The sequence below is a fragment of the Lissotriton vulgaris genome, chromosome 9, assembly GCF_964263255.1.
Source record: "Lissotriton vulgaris chromosome 9, aLisVul1.2, whole genome shotgun sequence".
In the NCBI taxonomy this organism is placed as follows: Eukaryota; Metazoa; Chordata; class Amphibia; order Caudata; family Salamandridae; genus Lissotriton; species Lissotriton vulgaris.
The window spans coordinates 648,036,487-648,054,049 of NC_141697.1; the positions used below are offsets into that span (position 1 = coordinate 648,036,487).

At 42.0% G+C, this 17,563-nt stretch overlaps 1 protein-coding gene across 3 annotated transcripts in view; it reads right to left on the bottom strand.

Moving 5' to 3' along the window:
* PCNX3 (pecanex 3) overlaps positions 1-17,563 on the bottom strand; it is an 873,417-nt gene that overhangs the window by 554,902 nt on the left and 300,952 nt on the right. For 2 of the 3 annotated variants that reach the window (XM_086938333.1, XM_086938332.1), the window contains exons 7-10: positions 8,063-8,183; positions 6,650-6,819; positions 6,375-6,471; positions 1,151-1,271 (exon numbers count right to left, since the gene is read on the bottom strand). In XM_086938333.1, the coding sequence (XP_086794459.1) occupies positions 1,151-1,271; positions 6,375-6,471; positions 6,650-6,819; positions 8,063-8,183 (509 nt within the window). The remainder of the gene's footprint in view (positions 1-1,150; positions 1,272-6,374; positions 6,472-6,649; positions 6,820-8,062; positions 8,184-17,563) is intronic. The other variant, XM_086938334.1, reaches the window with a different exon arrangement.

Here is a 17,563-nt window from a genome sequence, read left to right on the forward strand (position 1 = left end):
ATGGAAGAAACTTCTCTTTATTCATAAGGAATATTTCCAACCTCTTTTCTCCGTCCTTAAGCATTTTATTCGTAAAAGTCTTACAAATATTGCACTCTGACGTTATATGAATTGGATAAATGCAATAAATACACTGATAATGTGGGTTATCTGTGTAAATCTTCTACCACAAGATGAACAAGGTTTAAATAAAGACTTCTTTCAGTCTGCCATGGTGGTGGTTGGTTGTTGGAGCAAATGAGCTCCCTGATCCAGAAAAAAATAGTAATCTTCCCTAAAAACAATTCACAGTACCTAAGTGCTGAAGATGGGTCTCGTTCAAACCCAAGGCAGACCAAAATAGTAACAAATTAAGGGACAATGAAAGGTCAGAGCAGAGCTTTGCCAGGGAACTCCCTAACACATGATGTGCGGTAGAAAGCTGAACTATGGTGGTCTCTAAGGGCAGCAGAGAGCTTAAACTTTCAACTCATTGGCTGAATTTTGGGTTTTTATATGAGGGGTATGGGCTACTAAAGTTACTATGTTTCAGGCCTATGGCATTTTTACACTGTATACTGCAAATTTTTACACTGTTCACTGCTATGCTAATGTACGGGGGATTCACAGTTGGACGATAGGGGGGAATGATTTTTGTATGTGAATATATACAAGATCCAATGTTGGAGAAGTACATTATATAATCATTTTGTGTAAAATCAAAAAGTCTTGGTTAACACCAGACCTAAAGAGAATTAGTGTTTTTATGTGCATCTTTGTTACAGGTCTCAGTCATTTTACCTGGGCCCAGTGGAAGGTGAGGAGCACTGCGCAATTTACATGGGGGGGCAGTGGAAGGCAAGGAGCACTGCGCAATTTACCGGGTACCCAGTGGAAGTTGAGGAGCACTGCGTAATTTACCAGGGGACACAGTGGAAGGTGATGAGCACTGCGCAATTGCTCACTGTGCCTAAGCCTTAAAATGGCTTCACTTACAATGCCTGCCAGACATTCTCTAAGGTAATTTATTTATTTCTCTAGCCCTCATGCAGACCAATATCCTAATCTAAATATGTGACTGTGCTTCTGTTGTAATATTTCTCAATTTATAGATTTAAGCCGGTCATTAACAATCATAGCAGGCATGGTGCTATAGGTTCCCCATTCTTACCTCCGGGATTTCAATGGGTACTCGCATACCAATGGGATTCCTTGGAGGAAGCAGCGACAGAGCCGGGGTCCCCTCTGGCACATCAGCAGAATTAAAGCTCGATGAATGCGAGTGACGGTCCCTGTTAAGAGGAAGACAGCAATGTTGAAAAGGAGCTAAGAGAGAACTGTAGCAAATGTGAAAAAAATACATGGTGTATGGGCACCTAATGTTGTTCCTGCAGAGGGCAGTTGGTTAAAACGAAATCTTTAATTAATGTAGACTGGACAGGAATGGGAGATTAGTTTTCAGTGAGTTTCAGGAAGGAGGTTCAAAACACTGGAGGCTAAGAAGTTTCATATCAACACTAACATGGGCACACTAGGTGGTCCCTATCTGATGAAGAGTACAGTGTTTCATTGGAAAACATATTGGCACAGCCACTGGCTAGGGTACAGGGTGGCACTGGCTTGAAACAAAAACTCAAAGGAGTCAGCCCCGATACTGAGAGAAGGGACGGGATGCACTTCTACAAATGACATAAAAAATACCTTTTCAAAATAACTTAATTTGTACAATTTGAATAATGGGAAGGAGTGGAACTCAATGTACAATCCAGGCCTACAAATCGCTATTCAAGCAAATCATCAAAATCAACTTTCATTAAACATATAACATCATACTTAATATGAAGATAAGAATAAAAAGTATATAAAATAAAGCAGTCCTTGAGCCACCGAAAAAGAGAAAGAAAACAAGTCTATATAGATCAGTCATCAAATAAAGATATTGATTCTATAAAAATTATTATACCGTATTGCACACAATGAAAACAAGGGGTATACAAATTTTCACTTTTAGCACATTATACATCAACAAACATCACCTGTCATAAAAAAACAATTCATAAAATGTTCATGAGCATAAGAAAACAATAAAAATGATGTTCCTTTAAACATGATATGTTCAGTTGAATATATCTGTTGATGCAGCGTTTCAGTGAAACCGTCAAATTAACCACCTTCTGCAGGACAAATATTAATATTCAAATATTATCACTTTTTAATGGGCAGATTTGGTTTTAAATCAAGAAGATAAAAATGATCTAGTAGTGTGGAATCGTAATAGAATCTTCCATTAATTACCCCTTGTCATAACCATTTGTAGTGCTGCAGACCGTTTTCTACATACAGCAGAATTCGCCTGGTGAACGATCTAAAGAGACTACCCAAAATAAAGAGGAAAATAATTCAACTAAATAATAAAAATTGTTCTTAACATATAACGGAGTTGGAATTGTAACTGCCAACATGAGTCTCAATTTAGCGTGCATCAAAAGGTTTGACTTGCTATGCCCTATGTTCATTATTGAATAATCAATCAAAAGAGGGGGGAGAAGGAATGTGTGATCCTTTCGGTTTCCTTAGGTTCAATGTCATATAATCATAAGAGAAGGATCACTTGTCCTGCATCCTGCATAACTAGGGTATGCAGGTTCGTTCTTACTAGTCCCAATAAAAAACCCTCATGCACGTGATCTAGATGGTAATTTAAGCGGTTTTGGTTCTCCGCTTTCCCTCTCATGTGTGTGCATAATCATTGGGTTTAGTTATTTTGCACCCTCCACCAGGAGGTTTTACCCTTAGTTAAGAGCAGTAGTGACCAGTGATGTGATTGTGAGTCAGTGAATTGAATAGGTTAAAAATCCCTTCTGTCCAGATTCATGTGTTTATTGTTCTGGGTTCAGAGATGTTGAAAATAATTTAAGTGACTGAGAGTGATTGACTCTCTCACATTGTGATGAGTGAAATAGGTCAACATGTTTCAGCCCTCTATAGCCGGTAGGTCAATGGGGCTTTCTTCAGGACCAAGGTGTAGAATGTGTGGAGAGCACAGGCGTCTCTTAGTGTAGTTGGCAATCTGGGTATTTCCTAGAATGCCATTGTTAGCAAAGGAGGTGTTTGGTTAGACTCCTTAAGGTCGCTCGGTACCTGTAATTAAAAAATAGATAGACTAGACGATAGGGGAGGGGAGGTGGTTTTACATAGAACTAGTTTACTGGTATTGAATTACCAGGAGCACATAAAGCGCTAATTATAGCGTAGCAACTAGAAAATAGCAATACTTCATTTGACCGTCCCTGGCTTCTGGTCAGTGTCAACTCTCTCTCTTCAATTGCGTAAATATTTTAGTTGCAGATGTTTCTAGCTCATAGTGTAAACAGACATCTTTGTTGTACTCATGGTACTTAAATCGTGCCTCTGTGATAATTAAGGCGCGCGTTTTGTCAACATGCACTATGTTTATAATTGGACTCAGTATTCCTTATCATACCCCTGTGTTTGTCTGTCAATTGAGGCATTAACGGCCTGCTGGCCAATTTCTCAACAAAATTTGTAACCTCTATTTTAAGCCTCTTTTGCTCTCATACACTCGTTCGTTTTTTGTAATCATTCATACCGCTGGTTTTACAGAGTGCGTGCCATTTATAGTGTTTGTGTTTTTAGTTCAGCTGTGTTCAAGACCTGCGATCTGTATCCGCTTATTGCCCAAATTGAAGTTAAAAGTTAATGGCTTTTTTACCATCCTCACTATACTGTCGCCCAAAGTAAGTATGATATAATTTTATTCCAACTGATGTCAAATGAGTGGCGTAATGAGCATTCTCACATACCTGGGTTAGCGGGTTTTAATACCTCATCCGGATCCCAGTGGGTCAGGGAGGCCTTCTGAAATAATGACATGATTCAAAATATATTTAAAGGACATGATACATTACGGTTTGGTCGGCGGGGTTCTCTTCCTCCACGCTACCTGCGGTCTCCTGTGACACAACTTGTGCTGACTCTGCCACCTCGGCCCGGGAAGGCGAATTTCCTTCCGGGTTCGTGTGTTATCCCCGTAGACAGAGTAGCCACTGTGAAAAGACTATCAACGCGGTCTAAATCAGATTACTGTAGTTTATAGTCCTCATCAATCGGAATGTATTAATGTACCAGAGGTTATTTTAAATTTGTAACTCAATAAAACGATTCATGTTGGGGCAATTCCTTTTAGTTCTGGCGAACCGCAACCTCATGGGGACGGTCATTTATACACGCTTCCCCACGGAATATTGTCATTGAGTCCTTCTGAATCTGTTTTTAGTCTGTGCACCCACCTCTGCTCCTTTTTAAATAGGATTCTTTCTGCGTTATGATCTTTATTGCCTAGAGGGCTGAAACATGTCGACCTATTTCACTCATCACAATGTGGGAGAGTCAATCACTCTCAGTCACTTAAATTATTTTTAACATCTCTGAACCCAGAACAATAAACACATGAATCTGGACAGAAGGGATTTTTAACCTATTCACTTCACTGACTCACAATCACTTCACTGGTCACTACTGCTCTTAACTAAGGGTAAAACCTCCTGGTGGAGGGTGCAAAATAACTAACACCAATGATTATGCACACACGTGAGAGGGAAAGCGGAGAACCAAAACCGCTTAAATTACCATCTAGATCACGTGCATGGGGGTTTTTTATTGGGACTAGTAAGAACAAACCTGCATACCCTAGTTATGCAGGACAAGTGATCCTTCTCTTATGATTATATATTATTAAATAATACCATGGATCATCCTTCAATTTATGATTTTTTGTTCATGACTGCTGCTAAAACCCTTTGTACACCACAATAAACAAATGGTAGTGTCAAGTGGTTATTAATGGAAGATTCTATTACGATTCCATACTACAAGACAATCTTCTTCATTTAATACCAAATCTGAACATTAAAAAGTGATATTTGAATAATAATATTTGTCCTGAAGAAGATGATGTTAATTTGATGGTTACAATGAAAGGCTGCGTCAACAGATATATTCAACTGAACATATTATGTTTAAAGGAACATAATGTTTTTTTTTTTATGATCAAGAGTATTTACTGAATTTATGAATTGTGTTTTTATTACATGTGATATTTGTTGATGTATAAAGTTGTAAAAGTGTAAATTTGTGTGCCCATTGTTTCTATTATCCGCAAAATAGTATAATAAATAATGTTTATAGAATCAATATCTTTATTTGATGACTGATCTATATAGACTGTTTTTTTCTTTCTTCTTTGGTGGTCAAGGACTGCTTTATTTTAGATCATTTTTATCTTAATATTAAGTATGATGTTATAAGTTTAATGAAAGTTGATTTTGAGGATTTGTTTGAATAGTGATTTGTAGACCTGGATTATGCGTGGAGTTCCACTCCTTCCAATTATTCAAATGGTACAAATTAGGTTATTTTGGAAAGGGACATTTATGCGTTATTGGCAATGGCCTGAAAACACTAACAGAGGGTCGATAATTGGGTCTGGGTAGCAGGACTCACATGGATGAAAGCAAGCACATGCATTATGCGAAGTGTATTTCTGGGATAACTAGAGATCTTGCCCAAGCAGCCCAAAACAGTGAAATGCCAAGTATGAACCTGCTACGCCAGACAGTCAAGAAGGCACAGATGGCATGATAGGATTACAGGTGCATACTGACCAGCCAAATGGTTTGTGCGCATGTTAATAATGACAAGGTTTACAGTAGTACAAGCTCAGAATACCTAAAAACAATGTTACACACAGCCCGCCATGCTGATAAAAAGAGTGCACACTTGACAAAAACTTGGAGATGCTTAGATTATACTTGGCATTTCAAGGATAATGCACATGGATGGAGTAGTGGAGGTAACAAGTAGCACTCTCAACATTGTACAGATGAGGATGCATATGGTGCATTGTTAGAACAAGATGGCGCATTATGAGCATTGCACAAATTCCTTCCAGGACATATGTTGGACATGGATAAGAGTTTATGCTCAATAGTGCACGAAGAGCACAGGAGTGTGTGCATGTTGGGTGTTGCTAGGATTACCCCAAAAAATTGCTGAATCACATATTTAGCAGCACCTGTGCACTGTCACCATAGCGTTTCCATCACTCCAACATGGATAGGAGGCACACAGCACTAGTGCAGACTTTCAAATATAACAGTTTACTGCTCCGTATTGTGCAAAATGCCCATGGGATTTTAAGGGACTGAGGGGTTCCTACAAGAGGCAGAATTGTACCTGCCAAATATAAGAGATTTAAAGATGTAATTTCAAGGTCTGCGAGGGGGCTAATGGAGTTACTGAGACTGAATCTCACCAGTTAATGGCAACTGTGTCTGGAATGACTTCCAAGAGAATCAAACAACTCACAAACATACCATGCACTGTTATTGGCGTGATCCATATTGGCCTGCTGTGCCATGGGGTTCTCGTAGCCCCCGCCTGCCACTCCAAAGGTGTATGAGCGCCGGACGCCTGAGGGGAACAAATACCGCAATGTGAGCAGAGAAATGCAATATCAGCAGGAGAAGAGACAAAATATGTGCTTCAAGGAGAACCATATGGTCTTTCAAAAGTGGACTGAATATCAGGTGGGGTGGGGGGGGGGGGGGGGGGGGAGGGGGGGGACATGCTTTTCCACCAACCAACTCACCGCTCTCATCCACAAAATAGTGCACTGCACCTTCTGTGGTGTCCTCAAAGTTGGATGCTTCGTGGATGGGGCCACGTGGCAGAAGCAGGGAGCTAGCAAACTGTAGAGCTGAGGGCAATGTCAGTGCACGGGATTGGGAGGCAGCTCGGCCACGCTGAATGTCCTGAAGGCTGAGTAAAGAGAAAGATCCTTTATCAATATAGCCAAGACACAGATAAGGCAATTGGAGGGGCAAACCCCACCACCAACCCCAGCAGGAAAAGGAGATCTTGCATGAGGGCCAAGGTTCATTACATCAACAGGGCGGGCTAAGGTGTGTTGGTTCAGCAGCATGCAAAATCATTGCAATGGAAAAACAGAAGGAACAACAGCTCAAGAATGACAAATGGGTAGAGAACTTTGGAGAAGACGAGGCAGTGGAATCCTGTTTATCTCTCCATGTCTTCATCTATTGTTCTAGTTATCTATGTCCTTCTCAAATTAAGGTTCAATTCATTCATCCCACTATTATCAACTGTGTTGTGTATAAATGACAAACCATGCTTCTCAAAAGAGGGCAGCCATTGCACTGGAGCTGCCAATTGAAGAATATTCAAAGAAGACTTCTCTTTCATCCATAGGCCCTTCAGTCATGTAGATTTAAAATAAGCGGGCAGCTGCAAAAAGCTGGGTTAATCAATACAACTGACCGAATGTTGGCTATGGATGCGAGCAACAAGAAAACTGTGAGGGGGCAAATGCCTGCGAAGCTAAGTACAGGATAGCAGATCATATTTGAATAACGGTATGACATGAAAAAGGGTACAAAATGCAGCAGGTTCTCTGCAGTGTCTCTAATCTCTCTCAAGGTGATGGGCTGAAATTTACTGGACATCAAACTCAGCTTTTTTTCTACTCATTTTGCAAAAGCATGCTTTGTACATCTTTTGATATGAATATCCTATCATTTGTCTAGAATTACTGTGCCATTCATGTTGATTTCATTAAAAATATTTTAGAGGTTTTCTAAACAGTTACATTTAGAAACATTTCAATGATCTTTGTGGCGGCGCATTTTCTTGGTATCCTGACACCCCTACTGACATCCAACGCAGCCTAAATTTGGTAAACTGATGACGAGTGGAAAGGGCACAAGAGTACGGGAATATTCTTCTTCCGAGAGACCAGATTAAAAAGGCACTGTGTCACAGAACGATATGCTGCAGTCTAGAAGAGCAAGCTTCCATCTCAAGATTGAAATTGAACAAGAAAGACAATGCAGTAGGTTAGTTTCAAGATTTAGAACCAGAGACATTTTGAGGTTTAGGAACTTGCAGGAGGTGCAACAGAGCAGAAGTAGGTTGTCAGAAATGCGCTCACCCTGGCCCTTCTGTAATGGACACAAACGGACCACACAGAGTTATGGCAACTTACCTGGGAGGTGACCCCATGATTGAAGATGGTGGCGTGGGATTGCTCCCTGCATTGTGGCGACGTCTAATGGCTTGTGTCCGCTTCACACTGCTCGACCGGTCACGCTTGTTTCCTTCCTCACCTACAGAAGTAAACGATTTAGTGAATAGAGGCAACGAGCAGGGGAGTGAAAGCTAGGAGTGAACCGAAAAAGGCAGTCAGTGATTTCGGCAAATTGAGTACAAACATAACAGAGAATAAACCATAGATACAAAGGGTAAATACAAAATGACAGATGGGAGGAGGAACTATTGAAATGGTGTGGAGCATGAGAGTAAGAAAGGAGAATATCAAAGATGAGCAAGAGAACATGAATTGGAAAGTCACAGAAGAGTAGCATCATGAATGGCAAAGAAACAGAAAAGACGTCAAAAGTATAACAGGACCATACAAACAGTAGAAATGGGATATGCAGTGCTGGTACTATACTATAACATTTCTGATAAGTTTGTGATACAGTTTCAAAGATCTATTTGATTTTGGGAAGCATTTGAAATGATGGTTCAGGATTCAATTATAAAAAGAACAAAACATCCTGGAAATGGAAAGAACACAACAACAAAACCCCCTCATATACATAAATGGTATAGACTATGAGCTCGTATTCTATTGAGCAAGGACATAAAACTGGTACCAGATATGTATATCAGGAGTAACGGTCCAATGTAAGAGAGCATTTGCAATACCGAAAGGCGTAGGAGTTTTCTTTCGTCTATTTTAGCCTGGATAAATGATGCTTAAGCAAGAAGATTTGGATAAATAAACAACAAACTTGATACAAATCTTTGAGGAGTGTGGCCCGTTTTTCTTGGGAGACCGGGAATCTTGTGGAATATTTATATACACACATATATATATATATATACACATATACATATATATATATATATATATATATATACATATATATCCATACTAATATAATAAAGAGAGAGCCCAAACCTTTGAGGCGGGTAATCTCAGGAACCACAGCCCCAATCACAACACCCAATACGGAGTTGGAAATGGCAGTTGCAGCAGAAGGATATAGGCTATTCAGACGCCCACCATATACATTTAAAAGGTAAAAGAACCGTGCCAGCAAAGTAGTCCCTTGTGGGCTTGTGCTGGGGGCGTGACAAACGCTGGGGGCGTGTGGTACGTTCCGCCCTTTATGCCATGTCTCATATCTTGTGCTAATCCCACCCTCCTCCCTTTAAATACCCCTGCACCCTATAATCATAACCCACCCTTACTCCTTAAAATACCCCAACACACTTAAACACTAACCCATCTTAACCCTATAAATATACCCTGTACCCCAAAACCCAAACCTATCCCTAAACCGTAAAAATACCCCTAAACCCCAAACCTAGCCCTGAACCCTATAAATGCCCCTGTACCTCAAAACCCAAACCTACGCCTGAACCCTAAAAATACCCCTGTAGCCCAAAACCCAAACCTAGCCCTGAACCCTAAAAATACCACTGTACCCCAAAACCCAAACATACCCCTGAACCCCAAAATACCCCTGTACCCCAAAACTAGCCCTGACCCCTTAATACCTCTGTACCCCAAAACCCAAACCTACCCCCTGAACCCTAAAAATACCCCTGTACCCCAAAACCCAAACCTAGCCTTGAACCCTAAAAATAACCCTGTACCCCAAAACCCAAACCTAGCCCTGAACCCTAAAATACCCCTTTACCCCAAAAGCCCAAACCTAGCCCTGAACCCTAAAAATACCCCTGTACCCCCAAACCTAGCCCTGAACCCTAAAATACCCCTGTACCCCAAAACCCAAACCTACCCCCTGAACCCCAAAATACCCCTGTACCCCAAAACCCAAACCTACCCCTGAACCCCAAAATACCCCTGTACCCCAAAACCCAAACCTAGCCCTGAGCCCTTAAAATACCCCTGTACCCCAAAACCCAAACCTAGACCTGAGCCCTAAAAATAACCCTGTACCCCAAAACCCAAACCTACCCCTGAACCCTAAAATACCCCTGTACCCCAAAACCCAAACTTAGCCCTGAACCCTTAAAATACCCCTGTACCCCAAAACTAAAACCTACCCCTGAACCCTAAAAATAACCCTATACCCCAAAACCCATACGAGCTTGAACCCTAAAAATACCCCTGTAACCCAAACCCATACCTATCCCTAAAACCTAAAACTACCCCTGTACCCCATAACCCAAAACTATATCTGAACCCTTAAAATACCCAAACACCCCAAAACATATACCTCAGTACCCCAAAACATATACCCCTATACCCATACTTACCTTACCAAACATTAAAAAAAAAACATGCTTTTACCATTCATGCATTTTCAACGAATTTCGTTGTAAATGTATGCGTGGTAAAAGCATATAAAATGTAATGCCATGCGTTATAATAGCATTGCGGAGTCATGGTACTTTCGTAATGAAAGTATGCGGAGTGATGGTATGCGGAAAGAAAGTTGCGGAATAATGGGTGTTCACCCTACCCCGGTAAGTACTTTGGTGGCACGGCGGCCCACATCTCCAGCAACACACTCATATTTTTTCACCACCCATTTGAAAAATGCACAGGTCTCATTGATGGCCAGCACCGACATACACTTTTAGACACACCTCCCGCCACAAGTTCTAGAATTGCGAACTTTAGAGCTGGGGAGCTATGTTCGAATCTCGGCATCAGCTCAACATCCTGTGATTCCAGGCAAATCGCTTTGTCTCCCCATGCCTACCACAAATGAATGTGTTCTTCTGTAATGTAAATTGTGCTCATGCCATGTTGTCGAGTGCGCGTTATATAATATTGCAAGGAAAAATAAAGGAGGGAAACTAGAGTTCACACACTACTGAACGCGCACTCTTAAGTGCATCAACAGTACACTGTGAATCGGAGCGTTTCACAGGCCTGTCACAGATAAGAAATGCTATCAAAACGAAATCCTACAAAACAATATACTACTGGCAGGCAGCAATTCATAACCGGACAACGTCGGGACGGGCTGCTAGTATATATATATATATATATATATATACACACACACTAGCAGCCCGCCCCGGCGTTGCCCGGGGCAGAAGGGGGCTGTGGGCAGCATTTTATGCTTCTGTGCACGCTCGCTCGGGCCCCCGCCCGACCAGACATTGCCCAGACCGCCTCCCGCCCGCCTCGCACCTCCCGCTTGCCTCCCGCCTCGCCTTTGCCTTACCTGAGCCGCCCGCTCCGGACTTCACCGCCACTCCTCTCGCTTGTCATCGCTCCTCCCCGACTGTCGTCATCACGCACGTCTAGGTCGCGGTCAGCACTACGTCGCGGCCGGCGCTAGTTTTAGGGGACTACTTTGTTTTTAAATTTAAATTTTTTAGTTTACATTTTCTTTTTATTTTATATCGCCTATGTCCATCTACACACCCTGAGGATTCCAACAATGTATTGGGTTTGTGGATTGGCGCTGTGGTTCCCGAGTTTATCTAGCCAAAAGGTTTCTGTTCTCTCTTTATAATAGTAGTATAGAGTATAGATATAGATATAGATATAGATATATATATATATATATACACACACATTATATAGCGTGATCAAGGGCAAAACTTGCCTGAAACGCGTAGCTGACCTCTGTGAATAAACAATCTATGCTGATTCGTTTGTGGTCCGTCTCCCTTGTTTGCTGGCTTGCGAGGCCGTGGCTCGAGACACCTAGAGAATCGAGGAGGAGCTACATCCATATCCATACTAATATAATAAAGAGAGAGCCCAAACCTTTGAGGCGGGTAATCTCAGGAACCACAGCCCCAATCACAACACCCAATACGGAGTTGGAAAGGGCAGTTGCAGCAGAAGGACATAGGCTATTCAGACGCCCACCATATACATTTAAAAGGTAAAAGAACCGTGCCAGCAAAGTAGTCCCTTGTGGGCGTGTGCTGGGGGCGTGACAAACGCTGGGGGCGTGTGGTACGTTCCGCCCTTTATGCCATGTCTCATATCTTGTGCTAATCCCACCCTCCTCCCTTTAAATACCCCTGCACCCCATAATCATAACCCACCCTTACTCCTTAAAATACCCCAACACACTTAAACACTAACCCATCTTAACCCTATAAATATACCCTGTACCCCAAAACCCAAACCTATCCCTAAACCGTAAAAATACCCCTAAACCCAAACCTAGCCCTGAACCCTATAAATGCCCCTGTACCTCAAAACCCAAACCTACGCCTGAACCCTAAAAATACCCCTGTAGCCCAAAACCCAAACCTAGCCCTGAACCCTAAAAATACCACTGTACCCCAAAACCCAAACATACCCCTGAACCCCAAAATACCCCTGTACCCCAAAACACAAACCTAGCCCTGAACCCTTAATACCTCTGTACCCCAAAACCCAAACCTACCCCCTGAACCCTAAAAATACCCCTGTACCCCAAAACCCAAACCTAGCCTTGAACCCTAAAAATAACCCTGTACCCCAAAACCCAAACCTAGCCCTGAACCCTAAAATACCCCTTTACCCCAAAAGCCCAAACCTAGCCCTGAACCCTAAAAATACCCCTGTACCCCCAAACCTAGCCCTGAACCCTAAAATACCCCTGTACCCCAAAACCCAAACCTACCCCCTGAACCCCAAAATACCCCTGTACCCCAAAACCCAAACCTAGCCTTGAACCCTAAAAATAACCCTGTACCCCAAAACCCAAACCTAGCCCTGAACCCTAAAATACCCCTTTACCCCAAAAGCCCAAACCTAGCCCTGAACCCTAAAAATACCCCTGTACCCCCAAACCTAGCCCTGAACCCTAAAATACCCCTGTACCCCAAAACCCAAACCTACCCCCTGAACCCCAAAATACCCCTGTACCCCAAACCCAAACCTACCCCTGAACCCCAAAATACCCCTGTACCCCAAAACCCAAACCTAGCCCTGAGCCCTTAAAATACCCCTGTACCCCAAAACCCAAACCTAGACCTGAGCCCTAAAAATAACCCTGTACCCCAAAACCCAAACCTACCCCTGAACCCTAAAATACCCCTGTACCCCAAAACCCAAACCTAGCCCTGAACCCTTAAAATACCCCTGTACCCCAAAACTAAAACCTACCCCTGAACCCTAAAAATAACCCTATACCCCAAAACCCATACGAGCTTGAACCCTAAAAATACCCCTGTAACCCAAACCCATACCTTTCCCTAAAACCTAAAACTACCCCTGTACCCCATAACCCAAAACTATATCTGAACCCTTAAAATACCCAAACACCCCAAAACATATACCTCAGTACCCCAAAACATATACCCCTATACCCATACTTACCTTACCAAACATTAAAAAAAAAACATGCTTTTACCATTCATGCATTTTCAACTAATTTCGTTGTAAATGTATGCGTGGTAAAAGCATATAAAATGTAATGCCATGCGTTATAATAGCATTGCGGAGTCATGGTACTTTCGTAATGAAAGTATGCGGAGTGATGGTATGCGGAAAGAAAGTTGCGGAATAATGGGTGTTCACCCTACCCCGGTAAGTACTTTGGTGGCACGGCGGCCCACATCTCCAGCAACACACTCATATTTTTTCACCACCCATTTGAAAAATGCACAGGTCTCATTGATGGCCAGCACCGACATACACTTTTAGACACACCTCCCGCCACAAGTTCTAGAATTGCGAACTTTAGAGCTGGGGAGCTATGTTCGAATCTCGGCATCAGCTCAACATGCTGTGATTCCAGGCAAATCGCTTTGTCTCCCCATGCCTACCACAAATGAATGTGTTCTTCTGTAATGTAAATTGTGCTCATGCCATGTTGTCGAGTGCGCGTTATATAATATTGCAAGGAAAAATAAAGGAGGGAAACTCGAGTTCACACACTACTGAACGCGCACTCTTAAGTGCATCAACAGTACACTGTGAATCGGAGCGTTTCACAGGCCTGTCACAGATAAGAAATGCTATCAAAACGAAATCCTACAAAACAATATACTACTGGCAGGCAGCAATTCATAACCGGACAACGTCGGGACGGGCTGCTAGTTGATATATATATATATATATATATTCACACAAAAAACCATAGGTTTCAGGGACGTTATATTTAGTTAGACATTTCACTCCTACAAAACCATAGAAATTCTGGCGTTATAGTTAGTTCAGCTAACTATAACTCGCACCCCCGCAATGCACTGCTGATGACATCACATATTACATCATTCATGACATGGTCAGTGACATCACGGATGACATCTCAAATGACATCACGGATGACATCATCCAGTGACTGTTTCTATAAAGTTTAAAAATGTTATATATATAACATTTTTAAACTTTATAGAAACACAGTCACTGGATGATGTCATTCGTGATGTCATTTGAGATGTCATCAGTGATATCACTGACCAGGTCATGAATGATGTAATATGTGATGTCATCAGCAGTGCATTGCGGGGCGCGAGTTATAGTTAGCTGAACTAACTAGAACGCCGGAAATTCTATGGTTTTGTAGGAGTGAAATGTCTAACTAAATATAACGTATATATATATATATATATATATATATATATATATATATATATATATATATCGTGACAAGTTCTATATCCAGCTGCCAAACGGACTGTTCACAGTGTATTTTGGGAGCTGTAGCTGTTCACAACGCTACAATACTCCCAGGCGGCAGGATAGGATGAGCTCCTACCGATGGGAGTGCCATGGCAATTACATAGGATGGAGGAGGAGACCGCTGGAAACTTTGCAGCATCCGAAGAAGGCGTAATGGCCGAAATGCATCATGCTGGATGTTTTTGGTGATTAAAGGCTTCCCATCTGTACCCCGCTGTGTTCCTGGATTTCCTGGTATGAAGGTGATCGTGTGTGTGATATATATATATATATATATATATATCTATATCAAGGTGTATTGAAGAATGAGTGGGTGTATGAGTGTCTGGATAGAGGATTTAACAGGTGCCTGACTGACTGCATAAGTGAGTGATTAAATGAATCTTACTGAATGCATGGGTTAGTGACTAAACTATGTGAATGTCAGTATCAGACTGTCGTGTAAGCTGCTGCATGGGTTGTTGTGTAAGCTGCTGCGTGGGTTGTTGTGTAAGCTGCTGCGTGGGTTGTTGTGTAAGCTGCTGCATGGGTTGGTGAGTAGCTGCATGAGTGTCTATATGGGTTATTGAGTGCTTGCCTGATTATTTGTGTGGCTGTCTGAGTGGGTGGGAGGTGTGTGACTGTGCATAGATGTGTGAGTGATTGATGCACTGGGTATGGGTTCAAGAGTTTATGTAGAAACAGCTGTATGGGTGGGTGAGTGTGTATGGGTGTGTTGGTGAGTGAATGGATGTCTCAGTGGTACATGTGCAAGTAACTACATATGTAAAAGGCAGTATATGTAAGTGATGGTATATGTAAATAACTATGTGAGAGTCAGTAATTGTGAGAGTGGCTGCATGGATAAGTGTGTATTTGTATCAGTGATTCTATAAGAGAGTAATTATGTGTTAGTATTTGTATGAATAAGCAAGGTGATTTCTATATAACTGTATAGGTGAGTAAATGGAAGTATGAATGATTCTTTGCATGATTGACTAGGTGTGTGAGTAACTCTGGATATGTGGCAGTGTGTGAGTGTCTGTATAGGTGTATGAGTGCATATGATAGTGTTGTATTGATCGGTGACTGCATGTATGAGTGACTGTATAGGTGAATGAGTGGATGTGTGTGTAGACCTAGGAATCAGTCAGTGCCAATTTAGTAACTGGTATTGATGTGTCTATTTTTCCGAAAATGGTAGTCTGTATTTTAGAGTGGATGCATCAAAGGTTATATTAGGGTGGGAGGAGGTGCATCAGATTTTCACGTGGATGAGGTCGTCAGTTATGTCATCAGTGATGTCATTTGCGATGTCATCAGTGATGCCACTGACTGTCGTGAATGATGTAATATGCGACGTCATCAGTAGGCATTGCAGGGGCGCGAGTTATAGTTAGCTGCACTAACTATAACGCTGGAATTTCTATGGTTTTGTAGGAGTGAAATGTCCAACTAACCATATGTCACTGAAAACGATGTTTTTTTCAGTGAATTTCTAAGGTTTTTTAAATGCTAATTTCCAACTATAACGTGCCTGCAACCTATGTTTTTTTCAGTGAATAATATATATATATTGCATCTGGATTTATGATGTTTATTGTGTTTATCTAACATTAGTCTTGCAAATTGTTGAAACTGTTTTAGGAGAATGTAAATTACTTTTTATTACAGTTTTATACTCTTATTGCTGATTAATTTTAAACCTATTTTACATTAGTATTTATTGAGTTTTATCTATTTATTTTAAGCTAGAGATTGCCTAAGTTGCACAGTCCCTGATTCTAATTGTAATAGGAACCCTGCTTAGGCTTTTCATTATTGCTTCTCAACTCGTCCAATTCAGTTGTATTAACTTTTTTATGTCTTATCACGTTGCACGTGAAGTTAGGCAATTACTGAGCATTGTCACTTTAAATATTGTTGCACTTTTTCAGCGCGTTCATGTGATCAAGGCCTCGTGGTAGGCTGAAACGCGTCATGGCAGTGGTTTGGGTAAGAAAATAAACTAAAATCTGCACTGCAATTTGGGTCCGTTCTCGTCTGTTCGTGCATGAACTGTGACGGTGCCTGTGATATATCTCCCATACACACCAAAAATGCCTTTATAGTGCGACTGTAAGGATACACACAAACACAATAAATGCTGAAACACGTTTGTTTTTAAATGTAATGTCGCTCGACTCGAAACCACCATTTTTTATGGATTATTATCGGAGACCCACTGAACTTGTGGTGAGTGTGTCTGTGTGTGTGTGGTGGGGCTGTGCGTAATGGAGGGGTGTGTGTTTCTGTAAGAGCGGATGTGCATGGGCGCGTGTGAGAAATAGAGGACTTGCAAGCTTATGTGCAAGGGTGCACTATTTGTGCGTGTGTACATGTGTGCACGTGCATTGCGCTTGTATGTGTGTGTATTGTAACATGTGTTGTCTGTGTCTTTGTATGCACTTATATGTGTGCGTATGTGTAGAGTGGGAGTGATATCATGTGCGCTGTGTGTGTACACAGCGCATCCTCCAAGAGTGTGATCTTGGGCGTGTATGTTGTGTCGTGCAGTAAATGCTCGCACGCACGTTGTATACAGTAATACAGTACTCATGTGTACGCACACTTACTGCACAATACGGCGAGCATATGCCCCTGATAGGGAGAAGCTGAGACACACTGAAGGTCGTAATGGGGCTAGTGACTGTCGGGTGTCTCAGAAATCCAGGGATGCCTGACCACACACCTGCAGCCTATGCCTGCAGCACGAGGGAGCAAGTGTCTGTCTCTGAGCCTCGAGCCCCATGGAGCTTACGTTAACGGGGAGAGGGCACGTGGCCAAGGGAGGGGCCGGTCCCCGCGGCCTCAGGGTGCACACTGGGTACAGCAGACACTGCA